This window comes from Alexandromys fortis, unplaced genomic scaffold (assembly GCF_014885135.2).
Source record: "Alexandromys fortis isolate MF-2015 unplaced genomic scaffold, M_Fortis_MF-2015_v1.1 scaffold_6, whole genome shotgun sequence".
Taxonomy (NCBI): Eukaryota; Metazoa; Chordata; class Mammalia; order Rodentia; family Cricetidae; genus Alexandromys; species Alexandromys fortis.
In genome coordinates this window covers 186,840-211,429 of record NW_026067902.1, presented here as the reverse complement: position 1 = coordinate 211,429, position 24,590 = coordinate 186,840, and the positions used below count along the sequence as shown (strand labels likewise).

General features: G+C 40.5%; 1 protein-coding gene and 1 pseudogene across 3 annotated transcripts in view; both read right to left on the bottom strand.

Moving 5' to 3' along the window:
* Positions 1-24,590, bottom strand: part of Sel1l2 (SEL1L2 adaptor subunit of SYVN1 ubiquitin ligase) — a 60,933-nt gene that overhangs the window by 17,731 nt on the left and 18,612 nt on the right. For 2 of the 3 annotated variants that reach the window (XM_050134322.1, XM_050134323.1), the window contains exons 4-10: positions 18,021-18,074; positions 17,537-17,596; positions 17,369-17,450; positions 15,661-15,815; positions 14,788-14,844; positions 6,967-7,035; positions 5,251-5,328 (exon numbers count right to left, since the gene is read on the bottom strand). In XM_050134322.1, the coding sequence (XP_049990279.1) occupies positions 5,251-5,328; positions 6,967-7,035; positions 14,788-14,844; positions 15,661-15,815; positions 17,369-17,450; positions 17,537-17,596; positions 18,021-18,074 (555 nt within the window). The remainder of the gene's footprint in view (positions 1-5,250; positions 5,329-6,966; positions 7,036-14,787; positions 14,845-15,660; positions 15,816-17,368; positions 17,451-17,536; positions 17,597-18,020; positions 18,075-24,590) is intronic. The other variant, XM_050134321.1, reaches the window with a different exon arrangement.
* On the bottom strand, positions 1,431-1,519 carry LOC126496869 (uncharacterized; annotated as a pseudogene).

The following is a 24,590-nucleotide window of genomic DNA, read 5'->3' as shown; positions in this document are numbered from 1 at the left end:
CAGTAGATCTGCCCATTGATCTGTTTTATAGGCTTACAGAGTTTCCTCAGGAAGTTAAATTCTGATAGAAAGCTCTCCAGTGTCTCCTAACAACCTAAATTTAGTTCTTTGCAGGCAGCCAGAGCCTGCCCCCATGACCCGGGAATAGCATAGAAGCAGAGAAGGCATATTTTAAACACTATCTCAAGAATCCCAGCTGTGAGCCTGTGCATTTCAAAGGACCGAATATTATAAAAATCCTTAGGATATCCCATCAATATTAACTAAGTGGAGTAAAGGCCCTCCCTGTTTGTTTTGTGCTGGGTATTAATCCTGAGGCCGTGAACTACACAAGCATTCAATAGCTAGGCCACACCCCAGCCCTTTCTTCTCTTTTCCATCCACCTGCGATTTCTAGTTATCACCGTTCTGCACTCTGGGAACAATAAGACCTATTGCGAAGGATGTGGCAAAGTCTAGTGGGTCAATTATCTAAGAAGCATCATTTAAATGTTGAAAAACTGAAAGGGAGAGGAGTATGACAACCCAAACAAACTGTTTTCCTTCTTTTACTGGTAGCTCAGTGGTGGTAAGCTCAGAGAACCTATTTAGAATCTTGGGACCAAAGTGGCCTTCTCTGTCATCTCCATGCTCTGTGCTGCTGATGTAAGGGGTCGTTGTAGGATGCTGTCCTCTGAGTGTGTCAGCCATTACTATCTTCATTAGAATGGCTATGGCTGTTTCCTCATAAAAGATGGGGGAGATGTCAGCTGCTCTCTTTTACACCCTTCTCCCTGATGTGTGGAATTCAGCTTTATTTGCACATGATTTTGTGGTTTGGGGACTCACTGGAGTGTACAGATTATGTAGCTATGATGGAGCCATCGCCTGTACTGTCCTCAGGCCTTCCAGTGGGGTGGCTTTTCTGTGGTCATCCATGGTCCTCTAAGTCCAAGGTTCTCAACCTGTGGGTCATGATCCCATTGGGGGTTGAGCAACCCTTTCACAGGGGTTGCCTCAAGCCAACCTGTATATCAGATATTTGCATTACGATTCATAACAGTAGCAAAGTCAATGAAATAATTTTATGGTTGGGGTTCACCACAGCATGAGGAGCTGTATTAAATAGTCACACATTAGGAAGGTTGAGAACCACTGCCTTAAATCATCCTTGCCCAAACTCTGTAAGGAAGCCAATAAACTTCCTTACAACTGGTTTGCCCAGTGGGATTTGGTTGGAATCAAACTTTGATCTGTCCTTGAGTCCTCTCTGAGGTAACTTGATTGGACAAATGGTAGACCAGAGGAGAGTGAGGAAAACCAGAGGGTATCTGCTTTGTCTAGGGGTAGCAGCAGCTGATTAGCATCTCTGCTCCAGCTGCTGCCACATAGAACAGTAATCCTGCAAAGCTCTCGCCATTTTTAAACAAAATTCAAATTATATTTTCCTACTTCAGATGGGTCATTTGCCAGCATGGCACCAAGGTTTAAAAGAGGTACATCTCATATGTATTATCACAATCATGGACCACAGAAGGATATGATTGTCCATGGTTTGATGTAACAGTGATTTTAAAAGCACTTGTTAAGGGTTGAACAAGACATATGTATAGCCAACTTCCCAACAACTTCCATGTTAGGGCTTAATGTTCTTGATTAATTAAGGGTCATAAACATATGGAACAGATAGTCATTTATCTGACATTTACTAAATCTTAGCAAGAGGCTAGGACCTTGTCTTCCTCAAGTTGAGGGGACATTGATTCCAGACAGTAGAAAAGGGGTCAGAGGGCAGAAAGCTCTGATGTGGGATTCCCCTCTGTATGTTATGAATACCAATGATTAATAAAGAAACCGCTTTGAATCTATAGCAGGGCAGAAGTTAGGTAGGCAGGGAAAACTAAACTGAATGCTGGCAGAAAGAAGGTGGAGTTAAGAGAGAAGCCATGTAGCCCTGCCGGAGACAGATGCCAGAACTTTAGCTGGTAAGCCACAGCCACATGGCCATACACAGATTACTGGAGATGGGTTAACTTAAGATGTAAGAGTTAGCTAATAAGAAGCTAGAGCTAGGGCTGGAGAGATGGATCAGTGGTTAAGAGCATGGCCTGCTATGCCAGAGGTCCTGAGTTCAATTCCCAGCAACCACATGGTGGCTTACAACCATCTGTAATGAGGTCTGGTGCCCTCTTCTGGCCTGTAGGCATATACACAGAATATTCTATACATAATAAATAAATAAATATTTAAAAAAAAAGAAGCTAGAGCTAATGGGCCAAGCAGTGATTTAATTAATAGAGTTTCTGTGTGATTATTTCAGGGCTGAGCTTCCGGAGACCAACAAGCAGCCTCCTTCCAACAAAGCTCTACAGTCCTAGAGTAGAGAGTAAGGCACCAATTCAAAAGAAGAATGGATTTTGTGAGCAAAACCATGTAGGGAGGCTTTGTGGTGGGGACAATGATTGAGTCCTGCTCAGGATGAGAAGGGCTTAGAATGAGGAACACGGGACAGAAGGGTGTGATAAATGTACCGAGATGGGGTTGGACCAGCTATGTCCTCTGGGATACAACTGAGACCAGAGAGTTTATACATAGTACTTTTATGTCCTGGTGCTGATAGAACTTTAAAGAAAATTTAACAGCGCTCTCTCTCTCTCTCTCTCTCTCTCTCTCTCTCTCTCTCTCTCTCTCTCTCTCTCATCGTTTTGCAGACATGTTGCTCAGGTTAGCTTTGAACTTGGTATGTAACTCCTGACCCCTGATCCTTCTGCCTCCATCTCTGGAGTGCTAGGATTATAGGCATTACCACATCTGCTTTATTTGATGGAAAGATTAAACCCAGGATTTTGTACATACCGGACAAGGAGTCTACTGACTGAGCTGTAGCAAAATCCCAAGAGCAGCATTTTATTTTTTTAGTTACAAAACAAAAATACGTATGAAAGCTCTACCACGTTTTTCAGGCAGTGACTGTGGAGTGTGTGGCTGTGCCCACCTAATGCCATCGAGGAGAATTACTTTAAATACAGTTCTAGGCTTCCGTCATAAAGAAGAAAAGCTAAGGTTAAAATATAACTAGGCTGGGTCACCGGGTCACTGCTAGTTACCAGTTCTCTATTATCTGGAGAGTTACTTTATACACCCGGCTTCCTGGCATTATCCCTTTGGGGTGACGAATCAGTCACAAAATATTATCCTCACTTACCTCCTTTAAGTCTGTCCTCCTTTGGGTGTCTAATCTAATGGTATTCCAGATAGCTGTCGCGCTAAGCGACAGTTTCACATAAATTACAAAGGAGGGGGACCAAGGACCAGCCTCTCAGGAATTTTACCACAATAGCAACAGCCATGGGCTGCTTGTCATTTCTAAATAGGCTCCCAAGACAGTGTACAGCTTGTAGAAACAGAACAGCTGAAAATATTCTTGATCCAAATGCATCCTGGTTTTGCCAGTTTATAGAATAAAATTGTAATGCAGAAAAAAATGCTTCCTATTGTGGGTGCCAGAGAGTTAATTGGGCCATTTCCCGAGATTAGGCCCATGGGTGTGGGATGGGCTCATTCTTTGTGTAGAGAAGGGATTCAGGGTAGTCTACTGAGTTTGAACTGACAGACACCAGTTTCACTAAGACTACTGCAGAGATATTCTCTTGGATTTTGTTTATTTTTTTCCTTTGACACACTGTCTCATTATGTAGCCCCGTATGGCCTTGAACTCACAGTAATCTACCTGTCTCGGCTTCCGGAGTGCTAGGATTAAAGTCATGTTCAGCAGGAGACAGATCAGGATGTTCCACAGTTCCTGTGGTGGGGAGGGATGGGCTTCAAGACCTTAGAAGATACTAATGTCCTTAGATTCTGGCCTCTTGCGTATGATCATGTAGTATAGTATACAGCCGGTAGACATTCCCTGGGCTTTGAATCATCTCAATGGTAACAGAACGAATACATTCTCAAGGTGATGGACATGGCTGTTATACTGGGTAGGTCAGAAACTGTCTGTAATGTATTTAGTTACTATTTTTGGCTTCCTGATTAGCTGAATGCATGCATGTGGAACATGGTATACAGAGGGCCAACTGTCACAGCCTTTCTGTGTGCAAGTTCTTCTGTTTTGGCTGTACTTTGAGGTTCTCTTTACCTGACTAGTTCCAGATCACAAAGGACAACAGTCCATATCCAGCAGCTATTATATGCCAGGCAGTGCTCTCATGGTTTGTAATATGACAACACTAGGTAAGTCTTCAATTCTCAACCCACTGATAGGGAAAGTGAGGCACAGAAAGTTACATCGCTTATCCGCGGCCACACTGGGAATAAATTGCAGGAATGATACTCACATCAGAAAATCATGGTCTTCATTGCCTTTCCTTGTCTACCCCAACAGTCTTCCACATGCTGCTCTAACCATTAGATAAACTGTCACTGAGGCAAGCTGGGTGGCCACTCTCTTTGTCTTAAACTTGCTGCAGTTCATGATTAACATGTCCTCTCCACCCTTACCCCTTTATTCCCTGTCCCTAAGTCATGGCTTCGTCTGCTCCTCAGAGGCGATGGAATCTGCACATCTGTCTAGCTTCCTGCTGGCTCCAGCAAGGGTGGCATGAGTCACTGCCCTTTTCAATTACCAAAAAGACAGAGGACAGGTCGTATCCCTCCATGCTCCAGCTCGGTGCTCTATGGCTGATGATCTACTTCTCTTGGACACAAAAGTCCTTTCTAGGCTACTGATAGGTCCAAAAGAAACTCTGGACAAGTGGCTAACTGTGGTGCCCATTAGCACGCCAAAGTGCTTGTTGGCCTCCAGGTTCTCTCAGCGTAGCAAATACCTGTTACAGAGTCCGTGTTGGCATCCCAACTCCTCCCAGCTCTTGACCCCACCCCCTACCCTAGACTTCTCTAGCTCGTGGGCTTCCCTTTCTCTAACTTTCCATGCCCATACAATACAACCCTGCCATTTTGGCCATGTACTTGCTTCCTTGTTCTTTTGCCTTCCTTTCTTTCCTCTCTCTGCTGGTTCTTCTGACCCTCCCTCAGTCTACTGGCCATATTTAGTCCCTGCTCTGGACTTCTTCAGAAGTCTATAGCTGTACTCATTCCTCATGTCTGCAATAAAAATCTTCCCATCTGTCATACCTTGGAGTGTTCCTGTCTTCCTTTGATATACTTATCATATGGGCTTAGGACTTTGAAGTCAATTCTTGGGCATCAGTCTGCTTGAAATAGAAGCCAATTATCTTACATGTTTACGGCAGGGGACAGGGTGTATACCTTGCTGGCCGCCATGGAGAAGTATTTGAAGGCAGTGGCATTATTTTGTGGTGCAGCAATATTCCCTTCTAAATACATCTATGGGTGAAAAAGAGGATGCAAATAGCAAAAGCCTTTAAAAGCGATACAAATATTTTAAACCTAAACAGCCATAATGATTGCCAGAGCATTGTGAATATAATCAATACCACTGAAATGTACATTTTAAAGGAGCAGACATTGTCTTAGTTTTACTTCAAGCAAGAAAGGAGAAGAAGCTAATGTCATCTACTACACACACACACACACACACACACACACTAGAGAGATGCTGCCCCAGGAAAAAGAAATGAACCCTATTTGTGTTTTCTCATGTTCCTTGCATCTGAATTACAGTATGTAAGTAACATTTCTAGAAGCAGGATACTCATTCCCATGGTAACTAATGTAAATTGGCTACAGGGAGCCAAAACAGACTGGGGTGCTGTGGGGGGAGGTAGAGAAAGCAGTCTCTTTATGGGAGAGAATAGCCCATCACAGGAGGCACAAGATTTTGGCTTTGGTTAGGGTAGAACTGTTTCTCATTCTAGGGGTGGAGGAAAGAGACACGTACCTGATTGGGCCAGGGCCTGTACCGGTCTCTGATGACATCTAGTCTGTTACCTGTTGGGCCTAAAGGAAGCTCATGGGCTTTAGAGCTACTCTCTGTAGCTGAGTCCAGATGGGCTGTATTTCAAGGCTTTGTGAGTGCCTCAGATAAAGGCTGATGTCCTAACAGGCTTCTTCCTGTCACCTCAGGAGCCCCACCCACTGTCTGGAGCTGAGTGCCTCTTGAGTTGTTGCTAGAAAAGGGGTATTCAAGTGTGGTCACATGTTACTCTGTATTCAACTAGTTGTACTGGCCAATCCTTAGAGTGCAAGTACACACAAATATGTGCATGCATGCATGTGTGTGTGTTTCATTCATTTATTTATTTGCAGTGCTAGTGATTGAACCTAGGTCCTTGTATGTACTAGGAAAACATTTTGCCACCGAGCTACATTTCTTTGAGTGTGTACGCATGTGTGTTGGTGTGTGTGTGATATGCATGTGTAGGTCAGAAATCACATTGAATGTCTTCCTTGATGGCTCTCTACTTTATATAATTAATTTTTTTTCCCAGCTAGGAGTGGTGGTATATGCTTTTAATCTTAGCACTCAAAGGGCCCAGGGAGATGGACCTCTGTGAGTTCGAGACCAGCACCTGGTCTATGTCGCAAGTTACGGGCCAGTCAGGGCTACATTTTGTGTGTGTGTGTGTCTGTTGGTACAGGCGTATATTGCTAGCATGCATGCCACAGCAGGACAATTTTGTTAAGTTGGTTCTTTCCTTCCACCTTCATGTGGTTTCTGATGACTGAATTCAGATTACCAGGGTTCCCCCACAGGTGACTTTCCTGTTGGGTGACCTTACTGGCCCTTCTACCTGGTCTCTCACTAAACCTGGGACTCACTGATTGAGCTAGACTAGCTGGCCAATGAGATCTGAAGATCTGCTTGTCTCTACCCAATCAAACTGGAGATATAGACCTGCATAACCATGATAGGCTTTTTTTGTGGGGTGGGGTGGGGGATAGAGATTGAAAACTGTCTCTTCATGCTTGACAGCAGGCATGCTGAGCACTGAGACATCTCCCAGTCCCATGTTTCTTAACTTTTAAAGAAACAACAAGTACTGATGAACTAGAAGCATGTACCTTTCCTATAAATGCCATGGCGTTTGCACTCCCGGCCTTTGCTGCCTTTAAAAAGTAGTATAGTGCCTTCTGGAGAGAAAAGGAACAGTATTATTGACAGTCACAAATACATTCTACAAAATGGCTTTTTGAACTAGATTTTATTCATTCAATATGCATTTAAAAATATCTATGAAATAACCACTTTATTTAAGGCACTCTTCCAAGTGTTATTTCAACCATAAACCTGGAGAGTAGGAGAATATGTGTGTGTGTTCTGAAATAGCATAAATATATACCATATATATTCATACATATAAAATATAAAATTCATGAATATATATTCACATATAGAAGTCTTTACATTTTAAATTATATATTTTAAATTATATATACATAAAATAAATTATAATATATATATATAATTTAAAATGTAAAGACTTTTTTCTTCTCACATTTGGAAAAGCTGGATAGACATGTAGCTTCATAGTGGAAGATGACTCTCCGCTACAGATTTAAATAGTCCAGTATTTGAAAAAGTAGGCTTCTATGTACTTATTTTGAGACAATTTGTAATATAGTTGGCAGAATCCTAGTTTTATAAGGCCTGACACACTCAGCTGCTTGCTGAGACTATGTCGTTGTGTAGAGGTCTGCTCCAAGACAACTTCTGAATCAAGATGAAGGACATCAACAGAGGCTCTGATTTCTCTTAAGTAATAAGATTAAGCATCCTAGAGTAATCTTAAATCTTATTGCTACATTCTCTAGGCTTCATCTTGACTTTCTAGATAACTACTAAGAAATAAAAGTAACCAACCCCAGGATGAGACCCATAAACAACTCTTGGGTGTCAGATTTGCACTCAGTGCATCTGTTTGAGCACAACGAGTCTGTTCTTTACAGGGACTTGACTAGGTTAATGTGCAATGAGCTACTTCCTCCCAAAGAGAGTGAGATAGTGGCATGGTTGTTGGTGGTAACCAACACATTTATGATTGGATTTAAGGCTAGATCTATAGGAGAAAGTTCATGGCGTGACCAAAAGCCCACAGCTAGAAAGGTCATAGGCCCAAAGAGAGAACCTGTTTCTTCCATTTTGCTAAATGCCCATACTATCAAACTGCCTTCTAAATATTTATGTTTATGTACCCAAAGCTTAGTGCTGCTGTCAACCTTGGTCAGAGAAGCTTCTTTTTGCAGTGAGTAACAGTTAACACAGAGACTCATGGTTGCCAAAGGCGTGTGACTAAGTCAGTTTCAAATGTACAGCCCTAAATGGAACCTCTCTATGTCATTCCCCATCCCCCAACCCCACGGGCTCAAGGAACATCACAGAAAAGGAAGTGGAAAGAAGGATGAGCCTTAAGAATGGGGAAGGACACTGTGAAATGATGTCATCTGGACATGGCATGGTTGTCTCACTCAGGAACTCACCACGGCTGTGGTCAGCTGCAGAACTGTCTAAGATCAAAACGGTCAACATTCTAGCACAGACGGCACAGGGCCTTCCGTGGCCCCCATTCCTCATTTAGGAGCTGTTGGTAGTTGAAAGTGCTGGGGAATACAGAATCAAGTTTCTTTGGGGGTTTGGCCTCTGGGAGGTTGCAAATACCCCAGTGAATGTCTCCACAGCCATGCGGATGTAGGTAGCACTAACTTGTACATAATTCTATTTATATATATAGGAGAATTGATAACTATATCTATCTATGTAAATATGGAGAGAATGTGAGGTGAGGGGATTTATTAGGGGAAGAGGTCTGGGGGATTGAGTGGGGGAGGGAAGTAGCTATGTTGAAGATACCAAGTAGATATGTGTGAAAATATCAAGGAATAAATAGAATTATTTTAAAATAAAAGTTGTTTCCTACATTTGCTACCTGATAATGGTGCTGAGAAAGAAAATGAACATGTGTTAACAACATTGAGTAGGTGAAGAGATAAAAGAAATGTCCTCAAATAATGAGATGGGTAGAGAATGAGAAAAGAATATAGGCTGTACTGTTTCCTAACAAGTATTTATATGGCTTTTCTTTCTATATTCTCATAATATCATTTTAAGGAAGATACTGTTAATATTTTCCCTATTTAATGGCATCTCAAGTCATGCACTCAGTATATATATGTATATGTATATGTATATGTATATGTATATATAATATTCCATAAGAGGACTAAAAACAGTTCTATGTCCTTGGAACTCTGCCTTTCTGGTGTAAGGGGAAGGCCAAAGTAGTAGGAGCATCACTGTATCAAGGCCATCAGAATCCAGTGGAGTGTCAAGAGAAAGGGACTCTTCACTCCTTTGAGAATGTCTAAGTTATCTAAAAAAAAAAAAAAAAATCATCATTGTTTCAGTGTAGCCAGACTAGAATACCCCCAAAACTAGGGCTTGTGAAAGTAAATGGAAGCTAAGAATTTAACTAAGAATTTAATTTTGTTAGAAAGTAAACATCATTAGAGATTTACAATCTTTTAGAAATGTTGAAACTAAAATCTCTGGACTAATCTTAGTGTTAGGAGAAAATGAAAACTATGTATTATTTGTCAAATTGAAAAAAAATCGCTGGTTTTGAAAAAAGGGCTTTTTGTATGGATATTCCTTCCTATCCAAATACTAACCAGGCCTGGCCCTGCTTGGGTGCTGAGACCTGGGGAGATTGGGTACATTCAGGTTGATATGTCACAGGCTCTGTGGGCCAGAGCTAAGTGTACACCCAATAAGGGTGTCTTTTGTGCAAGTCACATTATCTCTTGGTTTGATTTCTCGTGTAGATTCTCCCCCTCTGTGTTCTCCAGGTACCTGTTCTGTCTCTGTAATGTCATTCACCCACCAATTTATCTGTCTCCTTCAGTGTTGGATCCTCTGTACTTAGCATAGTATCTTCCATATATTGAGCATGAATAAAACATTTTAAAAATGAACGAATGAATATTTATGAATCTTTGAAACAAGGGACCTGGAGTTTAATCTTTATGGGATATCTTGAAGGCCTAAGTATGATGGTCCTAAAATCATTTCGAAGTCTAGTTTAGTAATTTGGCTCTCAATTAGTTTGCAGTAGAAAGTTCTGGAAAAAAAGAGTTTTATTCTGGGGAAAAAAGATAATTTGAACTTTTAAAAAGAAATAATCTACTCAGAAGCAAATAAAAGTCCTAGAGTTCCCAACCCTTGAACGATGTGATCCCATAAGGTTCGTGAGATTTGGCAGCTTCTCACACAGCAATCAGTGATATGGCCTACTCTGCTCTAGTGTCATGGTTTACGCTAACCCACTGCCATGATGTTCATGGCTTATTTCACCCCAGTGTTGCAGCTTGCTCTGCTCCAGTATTGTGGTTTTCCTTATGTCGCTGTCTTTTCCTACTTGGAGCTCAGTTCTCCCTTTTAAATTTACCGGTTCTGTTGTGGTTGCTTCTATTGTGTAATTGTGATTGCTTCGCTTCTATTCTCATTTTTTCCCCCTTTAGGGAAAGGGTTTCTCTGTGTAGCCCTGGTTGTACTGAAACTCTAGACTAGGCTGGGCTCAAACTCAGAGTTCCACCTGCATTTGCCTCCTTAGCACTGGGATTGAAGGTATGCACCACCATGTCTAGCTGTAAAATGTATTTAAAACATCACTTGAAATTGTCATGCAAGTCACTTTGGTGGAATACATATATTGCTCTCAACAACTTTGCCGGTTTGGAGGCATAATGGTCAAGTGCTTGCACTTGCCTAGCTTGCACAAAACCCTGGTTTGATCTCTAGTACTGCATAAGCTGAGTGAGGTGGGAGATGGACACATTTGGGAGAGGGAGGCAGGAGACTCAGAAGATCAGGGTCATCCTCAGTTACATAATGATTTTGAGGCCAGCCTTGGCTATGTGAGATCATGCCAGAAAACAAACAAACAAAGCAGAGTAATTATCCACTCAGCCATCCATGTCGCCTTTAATTATTCACTGAGCAAGGCCAAAGATATAATTCAGTTGGTAGAGTGCCTGCTTGGTATCCCCAAGGCATTGGATTCAATGGATAAACTGGGCATGGTATTCATGCCTGTAACCCCAGCAGTCAGGAGGTAGTAGGAGGAGGAGAAGAAGTTCAAAGTCATCCTCAGCTGTGTAGTAAGTTGGAGGCCAGTCTGAGTGAGGTATGTGAGGCCTTGCCTTGACGAAAATTATTGAGCACTCGTCAATTGCTCATCTTACACTGTACATTTTAACCAGGATAGATCTTACTGCCAATGGCAGATGCTAGTCTAAAGTTCTATCGACAGCTACTTTCTTTCTCAGTGGAATAATGATTTGTGTCGCAGCTAATGGTGTGTTATTATGAAAAATAGATTGTCACAGGCATTGTGCTAGGTAAAGTTTCATTATTTAAACTTCCCCTATCTTGTAAATGTAGTTTTTTATTGGCTCTAAGAAAATCCCTAATTTAATCAGTTTGTAAGATTTTCTCTAGAATGAAATGTGAAGGAAATGCATTACTCTGAAAACATTTCCTTTATCCAAGGCTCTGAAGATCATCCTGGAAAGGAGCATTAGCTCTCCCCCTATAATCGGGCAGCAGACAGGATTATGCAGTTGCTCTTAGGGTTGATATTATTCCTTTGCCGGTTTTAATTTAATTATGCTGCATCCGTGTTAATAATATGCACCCAAGCACCCAGCTTTCCTAATCAAATTCATTCTGAGTGTTTGTATTTTAAGAATGCAAATGAAATTAAAATGTGTGTATAGAAAAATTCAAGATAATGTAATCAAGAATTGCACATACACAACTTTTAATAATTTCAGATTTGGTCAGAGAGGAGCCAAATTGTTCCCTCTGATAACAAATTCAGGAGAAAATTAATTCATTCCAATAGCGAGCAGTGATGGGGAAAGGGAGGATAGTTATTCCTGGGCACTTTGATATTTAACTCGCTGATCAGCAAACCGGAGCATCACACTTAAAATGAGCCTTGTAGTAAGAATTTCTTCAGCGGACTGGAACATCAGACTGGCTGAGGGCATCATCCAGTGTGTAGGTTACAAACATCCATTTATTGAATATGTATTTACACTGAGTGCACTATTCTGAGTAGAAGACAAACTAGAGAGCAAGACGAACAAGCACACAAGTCCCATTGTGGGCACAGACAGCAATAAAGACCAATATAATGAAGGGAGTTATATGTGCTATGCGGAAAACGACTGGGAGTGTAAGTAGTGGATAATAGATAATAGATAACTAGAGCTATCAAGACAATTCTCAAAGGATATGAAGCCAAATGTGGGAGGAGCTCCTTAGCAGCCTCTCAGAGTTTTTTTTTTCTTTTCTTTTTTCGTCTTCCCCTCTTCCTTGTGGCTAGCTAACTGTGCATAAGGCAGTCAGGCTTAAACTTGAGATTTTTGGGGAAACTTCCACATATATTCAGGTTCATCAGACTGAGGAATAGGAAGAACCAGCCTGAACCCGTCCCAAAGAGTGCTTGACTACTGGAACGGTTCTGTAATTAAACTTAGAATCTTGGGGTCTCTGGATGAGAAAAATGAGGCCCCAGACAATTATTAGAAGGTTGGAGATGGCTGGGTGGTGGTGGTGCACACCTTTAATCCCAACACTCAGGAGGCAGAGGCAGGCAGAGTCAGAGAGAAGCCATGGAGCCGTCCCCACACGCTGAAACCTTGCCAGTAGGCCATGAGCCTCGTGGGAAAATAATGGAAATGGGTTAATTCTAGATATAAGAGCTAGCTAGCAATACACCTAAGTAATTGGTCAAGCAGTGATTTAATCAATACAGTTTCTGTGTGGTTATTTCAGGAGTCTGGGCAGCTGGGAAACAAACAAGTGGCCTCCCTACTACAGATCTCTGTGAGTTTGAGGCCAGCCTAGTCTACAAGAGTTAGTGCCAAGACAGGCTCCAAAGCTACAGAGAAACCCTGTCTTGGGGGAAAAAACCCAAAACCAAAAACCAAAACAAAACAAAAAACTAGAAAGTCAGAGATGGAGGCACCTGAGCAGCCATGCCTTTCTGTAGTCTCGTTCTAAAAATGAGGAAGCAGATTTAGAGGCTATATTGTGGGAGTGGTGCAAAAATAAATGACATTTACTAAAAAAAATCACAGGTTTTCAATGATGAGGGCCTGCATCCACTTTTGCTTCTTTATTTTTGAAGATTTGTTTTGTAAAGGAGTATTTGGCCTGCATGTGTGTTTGTGTAACCAGACACATATGGAGGCCAGAAGAGAGTGTCAGATCTTTTGGGACTGGAGCTACAGACAGTTGTGAGCCACCACTCACACCCAGTTGTGAGCTACAGACGGTTGTGAGCACCCAGTGGGTGCTGGGAAGTGAACCTGGGTCCTCTGTTCTCTTAACTGTGGAGCCATTACACCAGCCCCCCAATTCTGCCTCTTAACTGCACTTACTTCCCAGCTCTGAAACCTGAAAGGAGTTGCTTTATCTCTACAGAGCAGGCTTTTTGTTTACAAAACACACTTTTAAAAAGTCCCTGCAGTAGTGCTCTGGGCAGTCTGGGATGGGTCCTCATGACGCCTGGTTCCTGGCTGCTGCCACTCAGGAGGGCTTGTACTTAACCTGAGTTGAGGTGGCTCCAGCTCCCTTCAAATGTTGCCATTGTGTGTGTGTGTGTGTGTGTGTGTGTGTGTTGGAGAGTGTTCTGTAAAAAGGCTGTTATCATCCTTGAGCTAGTAAAAGTTCCTGTTTATAACAAATGGGGAAATGTTCCCGCTTAAGTACCCAATGACTAACATCTATTCTAATCTAAAACAGGACTCTGGCGCAGTCTTATGAACGTAGAACTCCCAGCTAAGGAGCTAACACAGCACTCACAAATAGGTTTTAAAAGCCCTGGAAACCTCTGCTTCAGTTACTCTGGGATGCACATGCTTATGGAAATTGCTACCTACTTTATGAACTTAACTTTGACATTTTTCTAATGTTTACCATCTCTCATATAAAAGAGAAAGTAACAGCACCAAAGCCATACATGAAATAACAATATCAAGTGAAGTGGAAAGTAGTAACAGATCTCCCTTTTAATGTAGCTACCTTATAAGGGGGCGGGTAATTTCTGCCCCTTAGGCTGTTGGGTTTATACTGAGACAGAGTTTATATTCCCTTGAGAAAATGAGCACGTGGCTCCTAGAAAATAATAGTAAGTGCAGCATCATCTTTTAGAAGGAATCCTTTGTTTCTCCAGGTCTGTGGTGATTGGCACCTTGAAACCACAATCATAATCTAGGGTAGAACATAGCTTGCAATGTGGTATCTTGCCTATATAGGTTGGGCTTATTTATTTTTTTTCCTCCACTATGTATTTGGAGGGTTGATTAGGCCTCTAACTCACCACAATTAGGCAAGGTCAAACACAGTGATTAAACATTTCACAGAATTACAGAGATCCTTGAGTTACAATTAAAAGCAGTCTGATTCTTGACCTAGCCAAACCTGATGAATCAGGTCCTCAGACAACTTAGCAGAAATTTCCCAGGAGGACTTTGGGGGAAGATGAGAGTTCAAGGCCAGTGAAGTTCATGCTCAACTCCATTCTGAGGGAACTCCAGGAGTAGGAAATGTTCAGGGTCTGCACAGGCATGGGGCATTCTTTGCTTTGGTTGCTCATCAGAATTTGCTCTGTGCCTGAAGGCAGGTAAGGAAAATGCACCTGCTGGTAAACTCTGCTTTCTCTCAGGGGCTGGCATTTGGACCTGATCAGAGCAGCAGCTGTGGGATCCAAAAAGCTTGCCCACCCCCTGTTCTTCTGCTTTTCACTGGACCCTCAGCTTCCCTCACCACTGCCGTACTCACTCCCATAATAGGACTGAAGATTGAGATCAACTTACATAGTAATCCTGATCTAGACCTTTCCTCCCAATTAGATGTAATTGTCCAAGAGATACCTGGAAATGATGATTTTTTGAAAAAGAGTTTAGCAGTAATATTAACTTAAATAAAATAGCATTTATTTGTTGATTTTTCTATAGTGCATTGCTTCAGTTTGATGTTATTGGCTTGCTTTGAAAGGGGTGGGGGACATTCCAGTCTATGTCTTTTTATTACATAATCAGTTGCTACTAAGCATATGACTTCCTTAATGGTACAAATTCACTGGCTGGCCTATGGTAATGACCAGGTCCATAGATGAAGGGGCCTTAGTCTCTCTGTCTCACTGAGGTCACATAGGTGCTGTCCTATTCCACTCTGGTTCCTCGGGAGTCCATCTACATGAATGCCAACATTGGAGCTATTTTCCCATAAAGGTTTTTTTTAATGTTTATTTATTTATTATGTATACAATATTCTGTCTTCATGTATGCTTGCAGGGCAGAAGAGGGCACCAGATCTCATTACAGATGGTTGTGAGTCACCATGTGGTTGCTGGGAATTGAACTCAGGACCTTTGGAAGAACAGGTAATGCTCTTAACCACTGAGCCATCTCTCCATCCCCCCATAAAGCTTTTTAAAAGTGAAATTTTTAGGAAGAAATGCAAAACCATCACCACCACCACCATCTTACTATCACTATGGCAACCTCTTCTTGAATAAGTCCCCCCCCCCCACTCCAAACTACAGGTCGCAAGAGTCAGAGAGGAGAGGTTATCTCCTCCCCTTTGCATTCAAAGTCAGGTGTTGTTGATCCCCCTGGCACTCAAAAGGGGGCAACTCTCTGGTGATTGGCATGTCCTAAGAACGTGGTCTTTTCTCTGTGCATTACTTGTATCTGAACATCTCCTCTTTCTGCCAAGAACTTATAGTACTGGTATATGTCCCAATCCAAAATCTCACTGTTGGAACTCAGATTTTCAGGTCTCTCTGTTAGTCTCACTTTTTCCACTGGAATACCTTCACTTTTTTCCAATTTGTCAGCAACTGTGAATGGAAACAAATCAGAAAATAGAACACTCAGACTGAAAGAAGTAACAGTTAACTTGGAGAGTCATGGTCAGACTCATTCTGCTTAAATTGTGCAGGAATCTGGACTGCCGACAGGAGACACATAGGAAATAGGGACTTGTGGGATTTGTTTATTTGGATCTGAAAAACGGTGGGGGTAAAGTCTGTACTTGCTTTTGGAACTCATATAAATATTACCAGCATAGACTCTCGTGAGGTTATGAGCAAGGGGACCCGAGCTGGGGCTTTAAAGGGATACCCATTAGTCTCTCTGTGCTAACTTTTTTTCTGGAATGGGCATTGCCATATAAGAATAAGTGCCACTCAATTATTCCCTATAGTCTGAGAATAAATGTGAAGATATATGTGCTCGAATATTCCTAATGAAATGTACAGTTTGAAATATGCACATAACAATTCTGTTATCATTAAGCATATAAAATGATTTTGTCATAAATAGCCTCTGAAATCCAACAGTGTTTTTTTTTTTTCAAGCCTCCACCCCCATTTTCCCCAGATGCCTAAGATACACGTTCAGATGTTCTTTTGAATACAGAAGTTAGCCTAATCCACATCTAGGAAGACTTTGATTAGAAGCGTCTGTAATCTCTCTGAGTGATGTTGCAACATGGAGCACGACATGCTCTGTTTCTGTAGCTAGAACTTGGGTGTAGAACAGTGACTAAACTGTGGAGTGACCCCTCCTGTGTGTGTCTTCTATTTGCTCCATTAGAATTTTTTTCATTTTCACTTAAATAATTTTTGAGACAGGGTCTCTTTGTATAGCTCTGGCTAGCCTCAAAATTGAAGCGACTGTTCTCTGTTTCTGTGTTCCAAGAACAGAGTTTACAGGCTGCGATGGTTTGAAGGAAAATGGATCCCATAGGGAGTGGCACTGTGAGAAGGTGTTGTCTTGTTGGAGAAAGTGTGTCACTATGTGGGTGGGCCTTGAGGTCTCCTATGCTCAAGTTACACCCAGTGTGGACACAGAGACTACTGCTGCCTGTGGATCAAAATGTAGAACTCTCAGCTCCTTCTTCAGCACCATGTCTGTCTGCATGCCAGCATGCTGCTCATCACGATGATAGTGGACTAAACCTCTAAAAGTGTAAGCCAGCCCCAGTTAAATGTCTTCTGTTATAAGTGTTGAGGTGGTCATGGTGTCTCTTAACAGCAACAGAAATGCTAACTAAGACAATGGCCCATACCACCATGCCCCCACTAGGAACTTTTAAACAAACTATCCAACATTATATAGGTTAGACTTAGGGAAGTTCACTTAACTTCTATGTTTAAGAAACAAATACTATAGCAGGGCATAGTGGTGCACAGTTTTAATCCCACCACTCAGGAAACAGAGATAAATGGGTCTCTGTGAGTTCAAGGTCAGCCTGGTCCTACATAGGGAATTCCAGGCCAGCCAAGGCTATATACAATTAAATATTGTCTCAAAAAAAAAAAAACCCAGCCAACCAGCCAACCAACCAACCACCCAATAACCCTTCTCAAAGACTATGAGAATTACTCACTATAATCTGCCACTTTCTTGTAATGATTTAGGGCAACTTCACAATTTTGTAAAACATTGATTCCTGACAAATATCTGTACCCCTAAAACATAAGCATGGATACATGTTAATGTTCAGATAATGCTATAGTTATAATCCATCTATTTTGTTCTAAGAATATTTACAAACCAGAATCATCTGGGACATCATACTTCCTCCAGCACTTCCAAAGGTATAATATATCAGTGCCTAAGATAAAAGAAATACAGTTATAATGGTTTCCTAAACTGGAACTCAAGCCAAACATTGCTTCTTTATTCCTACCCCAGTAATGAACTGAAAGCCATTCCAAAATATACTCCAAGTCTCAATCTGTTCTGTTAGTTTGGTTTCCATTTATTGGGGGTTACAGGGCTTAGAGTCTGTGATAAAGGCATGACATATGGTATTTCATTTAATCATCTTAAAATCCTGTGAAGTAGATAGTATCTACCTTTAGTAATGAACCTGATATATAAGACTTTAAGAAGTTTGTGGCAGATTGCTAAATTTCTCTGTTTAGTGGATACTTTTAATATACAGTAGAATGAACTTCTTTAAGAATAAATTCTACCCAGTGTTCCTTTTAAGTAAATAAATTTTGTTCCTGAAAAAAAAATAGAGTTGACTTTACCTTGGCTTGATCATATTCCATTCCTATTCCATAAGAGGATAAAAACCCTAATGCCTAAAGGGCAAAAGAAAACAAACCGAGTCAGCCAATTTGTCATCATTTAGCATATATTTAGTTTTTAGATTTTTATTTTATTTTATTGTGTAAGTATTTTGCCTGCATGTATCTGTGTGCATCACGTGTGTACCTGGTGCCCTCAGAGGTCAAAACAGAATCCTTGGATTCCCTGGAGTAGGAGTGATAGATGACTGTGAACTACTCTGTAAGTTTTGAGAATTGAACCCTGGCTCTCTGCAAGAGTAACAAGGGCTCTTAACCACTGAGCCATCTCAACGACCCCATAGATTTTTGTTTATATTGATAATGGATATCTTTATACTTTTAATAATATTTTAAATTTATTATTTTAATTATAATTTATACTGTTAGAATACTATAAAAAGTGCCTTTATATTGGGAGGATTATATGTGTATGATTCTTGTTGTACCTTAGAATAAATCATAATAATAAAATACTGAAGTCAGACATGTGGTGCAGATCTGTAATCCCAGGAAGCTGAGGCAGGAGGATCATGGCATCTAGGCTATCCTGGGCTACATAGAAAGACCCTGTCTCAAAAGAACCAAAATGAAAAGCAAGCAAACTTAAAAATACTATAAACTTGTGGTTGACATATGTTTCCCTTTGCTGTTAACAACATTTTTCTTTGATATGTTAAATCCTTAAGTTTTCTATCCTTCTTGTTTTTTGTGATATGTGAACTGAGTCCAGGGCCTCACATATGCAAGGCAATGCTCTATTACTGAGCTATTTTCCACACCTAATTTGAGTACTTTTATTCATATTTTAAAAATAAAACAGGATTGACATAAGAAAATATTTACTTAAAAATATACTGAATAAAGAGTGAAAGTCTGATCACAGAGCAAGATGGAAGTAGTGGAAGCTCCCTCCTGCGTACAACACAGTATGCCATCCAAAAAGCTTTTATAGAAACCACAGAAGCAAGTTAAATCAGTACATCAGTGTGACGCACCAATTGGAAAAAGCGATTCAAAGCCCACATACGCAGCTCCCAGATGGTTTGACCTATGATTTTCCACATTTGTGATGGTGTGAAAGCAATATGCACTCTGTAGAAACTGTGTTTCAAATTGGGATTGTGTTATTTCCTGGGCTAGTGGTATGGGATGCTATACTCCTAGGATGCTGGGCAGTGGCAGCGAGCTGCAGTTCTGGGTCGGATGTGAGCACAAGGGTGGACCACTCTGTGATGTATGTGTTGGTAAGCTACAGTGCTTGGAAGGTGAAGTGGATTAAGTACATTTCAACTTGTGATATTTTCAATTTTTTATTGGCTCTTGCAGATTCATTTTTTCCAGCAGCTTCTCAGTTCTTATTGGGTCACCCCAGTAGTCTCCAGGCCTATCTCCTCTTGTCTGTTCCTCATTTGCCATTACTATCATCACCCCCATCTAGCATTAACAAGCTCATTTTGTAAAATTTATATTTCACAGAGTTTATAAGAATACTGCCAGATGTCCAGCATTTTCATTGAGGTTCAATAATTCAGTCTTCTCAGGAAATGAGTAACTAAAGGATAAAGAACGCTGTTACTTTTTATTTATGTGTATATATGCACATGTGTGTCTGTGTGTGTATGTATGTGTGTATGTGTGCATGTGTGTGTATGTATGTGTGTATATGTGTATGTGTGCATGTGTGTATGTGTGTGTATGTATGTGTGTATATGTGTGAATGAGTGTATGTGTGTGTGTGTTGGTTCGAGTACAAAGTTCCTCAGATACCATCCATTTCTTTTTTGAGGCAGGATCTCTTATTGACCTAGAACTCGCTAGGCTCAGTGACACTAGCTACAGGGATCATTTACCTGTCTTTGCCTTCCTAGTGTTGGGGTCACAAGTTCATGTCATTGCCCCTGACTTTTTGTGTGAGTTCTGGAGCTTAGAACCCAGATCCTCATGTTTACAGAGAAAGCACTTTGAACTGAGCCCTAACCTGAGTCTGGTGTTGCTTTGGTGATTTTGAAATTGGCTCTAGAAATTATTTTTTCCCTCAAAAGTACAGTAATTCTACCACAATAGTGTAACATCTGTCCTTTACATAATCTGTATACTGATAAAAAACCTCTACCTTTAACAATCTTCACGTTCTTCTTTAGGCCTAGAAAGTTGTTTCCTTTTAAAGACGCTGCACCTTACACGTTCATTACAAGCGAAAGACCCTGCACAGTGTGCCTCACACATTCATTACAAGTGGAAGACCCTGCACGGTGCACCTCACACATTTATTACAAGTGGAAGACCCTGCACAGTGTGCCTCGCACATTCATTACAAGTGGAAGACCCTGCGACTCCTTTACACTTTGCAATGTGTATTTGAAATGGCTAAATTGGCTCTTTTTAAGGATGTCACTAGCCAATTTTAGAATAAAATTTTTTCTTGCCACTCCTGGCAATTCTCGATCCTGCTAGGTTTAGAATCCGGTTCAATTATGCAGAAACTCTGACAGTAAACAAACATACTGACCTTTAAAGAGAAGGTATCATTTGGTCTTTTATTTGAAGACTCTCTACGGAGAGTACATCGTTTGTGGGCAGAGCTCAGCAAACATGTTGGCCTGATCCTGTGGGGAAACTGTATAAACTGGTGAAGTTGTGAAGTAAAGCTGGTATTAGATTTATACTCTGTGATGGGGAAGGAGTATTTCTCTATATGAAGCTCACTAAAAACAAAAGGACTGGACCATGATGGTACCGCCCTTGTGTAATCAATCCAGGGTCATGCTTCCTCCCTCTTTAGCCGAATCATAACCATGAATGAAAGGCTCTACTTTCATCTCATTTTTATTGTTCTTATGCTGCTTATATCATTCCAGAAGAAGCTGAGAGGCCCGAAGGGTTGTCACTTAATGGGCTGTGCTAAAAGTACCTGGCCTTTCTTTTGTTCTTGGGCATTGCGACCTAACAACTTCACAACCATCAGCTTTTAGTGGTTTTTGTCTTTTCTTTTTTAAGATAAGGATATGATAAAACTAGATGGATTGTAAAATGATTAAATTTTAACATAGGAAAGAAATGTGTTGTGAGTTAAGGGAAGAGTGGTGACATCTGTGACACTTGAACAGTTTTGAAGGTCGAAATTCTGTACGTAGGCTGGTACATAAGACTTGATTCTGAAGTCTGCTGGTTTGCCTTGTGGAGCTTAATACCAGGTTAAATGCCTGGAATTTATTGCAAAGGCTTCAGCGTAATGGGCATTTTTACCATCTTTTAAAGTAAATCACTTGGGGTCTGTAGTAACGATTTAAAAGTCAAATATTTTTCTGTTTGTTTTTTTTCTAAGGAATTATTAAAGGAGGAGAAAGATTAAGCAATTTCCCTCTAATTATCATACGAAGCTGGAGAGAATTGTGAGCATTACTTTTGGCTCAAACCACATGCCAAAGCAAAGTGTGAATCAGTTCTAATGAGTAACTCAGACACTCTTAATACAAGGCCATTAACATGAAAAACATCTAACAGAAGCCTCGAATCATCAAAGTGGTTCTTAGATTGATACTGGAGATGATGTTTTCAGCCATATCATGGTGCTAATGACTATATTTCTTCCAGGAAACACTTTAACAGTTCAAATTTGAAATAAATGAAGACTATGTGGAGCTGTTGCCATTGAGATATAATTATTTCAAATCTCAGAACACAATAAAGCATCACTCACATATTTCTCGTTTGTGCATCAATTGTACTTTATATGATAGGATTTTCATATAATCTGTGACAAAACTGCTTTGGATTTATAGGCAAAGAAGCATATACATTTAACTCCAATAACAAAAAAAATCACATTTATGTGTGTATGTGTGACAATAAGAATGTGGTGTTCAAAGGACAACTCCTGGAAGTCAGTCATCTCCTTTCACCAGGTGGGTGGGGGGATCAAACTCAGGTTTCAGGCTACAGATAAACACCTTTCCCTGCTGAGTCATTTTCATGGAGACTACACTACAGCTCTTATCTTTTGGAAGGTACGGACAGATGCTTTGTAAAATATCACAGCAGGCTGGCTTTACAGTCTTCATCACTTGTGTTGCCCTTTGAAGAATTTCCTTCAGTTAATTTGGATTTTTAAAATTCGGGTCTTTTCCAGATCTCTCACACTCCCAGTTTCTCTACTGTTTTCTGGATTTTCTGACTGTTTTACCTTTCCTTTAGACAGCATAAATATCCATTATTCACTCTCTGTGCACATGTATGCGTGTATTACTCTCTATATAATGTATACACATATACACAGTATATATAATAATATTATATATTATATACAAGAATATGATTATTTGGTCATATTTCCAGTCTTTTTAAGGTGCATTTCTGTGTGACATTGTCCTCCCAGTTCCCAGAAACATTTCTGACAATCCAAACAGTATTCCTCAGTTAGGCTAGTTCAAACAGCAGGCCAACAAAGATGCTCCTGGCTAGCCCTATTAAAGAGCTGTTATCAGGATGGCCTGTGGTACAAAATCCCTTCAACTGGCTGTTCTTCGTACAGTAAATGAATGAATGAGTAAATCAATTCCTAGGGAAGTTGCTAGAGGTAACAATGACTGATAGCTTTAGTTCAGCATCAAGTCCAGCTGCAGTCTTGGAGACTTCCAGCAAATCCATATGCAAATGATTTGCTTGCTAGTCCATATGCAGACAGCCTGAAGATCACAGGAGTCGAGGATGTCAGAGAAGGGGAAGTGGTCTTAACAGAGGATTTTTACTAAACAATATTATAACTTGCCACATTTCAACAGTATGACTGAAATGTACACATCAGGGCAATGTCAACTTTCTTTGGTTGTTTCTTCACAGGCACATTCTCTCTTCTGGTCTTCCTTGAGACCAAACACACACATGTACTCAACAGATAACCCCATTTTATATATGAGAAAACTGGGACTCAGAAAGGATACATCACAGGGTGTGGGGAGGGGAGTGTGGGAACCAACGTATAAAACAAGGACTGGCTGACCTAAAAGACAGAGCTGGTGAAGTGAACATTGTCCCACACCAGTGTGCTTTAATGTCCTTTACAACATTTGCTGAAGAGTCTTGCAGATGTCATTTACTTCTCCCAGCAGCTTTGTGGAGCACACACAAATTATTACCAATATTTTTAGGTTTGAGACAACTGAGGTTTTGGGACATAACTTCTTTAGAGATACCAAGAGTGAGCATGAGATGGAAAAGTTATTAGGATGCAGAACCCAGAGTCATGTATGCGCAAACATGGTCTGGGGACTCCTGCTTTGATACCTCATTATAGCACTGTGACGCCTGTAACTGCATTTTCTAGAGTTTCCCACGAGTGCCTTCATCTTTATATAGAGCTAATTATGGCCATTCATGGCCAGTGGTTATAGTTTAGAGCTGTAACCTCTGCTATTATGTTTGTCCTAGAAAACCATTTTCTGATTAACTTAAAAACCAATGGCAAACAATTTGATCAGAGGGTAGTCTGGTTGACTTAATTTTTTATGTGCATTGAAAATAAGGAAAATAATTAGGTGATAATAAATGATGGGGATATCTAAAGCTTTAGTTTTTGGTTACTCAAACTCTGAGATTTAGCAATTCTTGTATTTTATTAACATTCACAGATCTGTCCACTGTGTTCTTTTATATAAAATTACAAGAATTCGTTGGAGTTAAACAGAGTATCCACCAATATAAATTAAAATAATATGGAACTTTAAATAATGACATTGATCTCTATGTATTTACATAGAAAGATATCCATGGTTTTAAGTGAATAAAGATCTGACTAGGGAGAGGCAAATAGATATGGTCTCATATAAAAATAAAATACTCTATATAGTATAACAGGTCTAGAAGTATAATAGTGGGAATAATAATTTTTATAGCTTCCTTCTGCCTAATTGAAACTTTGTCTTTCAGCAGTCATTATGCCCCCACCCCACCCCCTCATCTGTCTTATAATAAATGACTATGATGTTCCAGGCATGGAATTGAATGCCCTACAATAACTCCATAAAACCATTCATAACTAATTAATAATTCATTCAACTTTACACTTTTTTGTCTTAGACACTTTGCTAAATGTTAGAGATATACCACTGAACAAGTTGCAGTGTCCAATGTTTTGTAATTATCTTAACTTTATAGATTTGCAGATTTAGAGAGATTGTCTTATCCATCACTGGTATTAAGTTCAACTTCTTCTGGCTCAGCTAAGCATACAGACCCACAGGACTCCCATGAACCTCACTTGCCACCATTCTTATTCTAGAAAGAATAGAGCAAATGATCCACAGTGGGAAATGTCAAGCCTTCCTTAGCAGTGTAGACAGTCTTCTAGAAGCGGTCATCCTGGATGCCTCAGAAGGTGACTCAGAGGCAAGGAAATGAGATCTATATGGGGAGAATATGGAAGCCATCTTGGTGCAAATGCTTCAACCCTCACATAATAACTCAACAAGTACAGGGTTCCTATGAAACTGTTCACCATCATCAGGTTCAATAGTTCATTGTAGTCTTTTC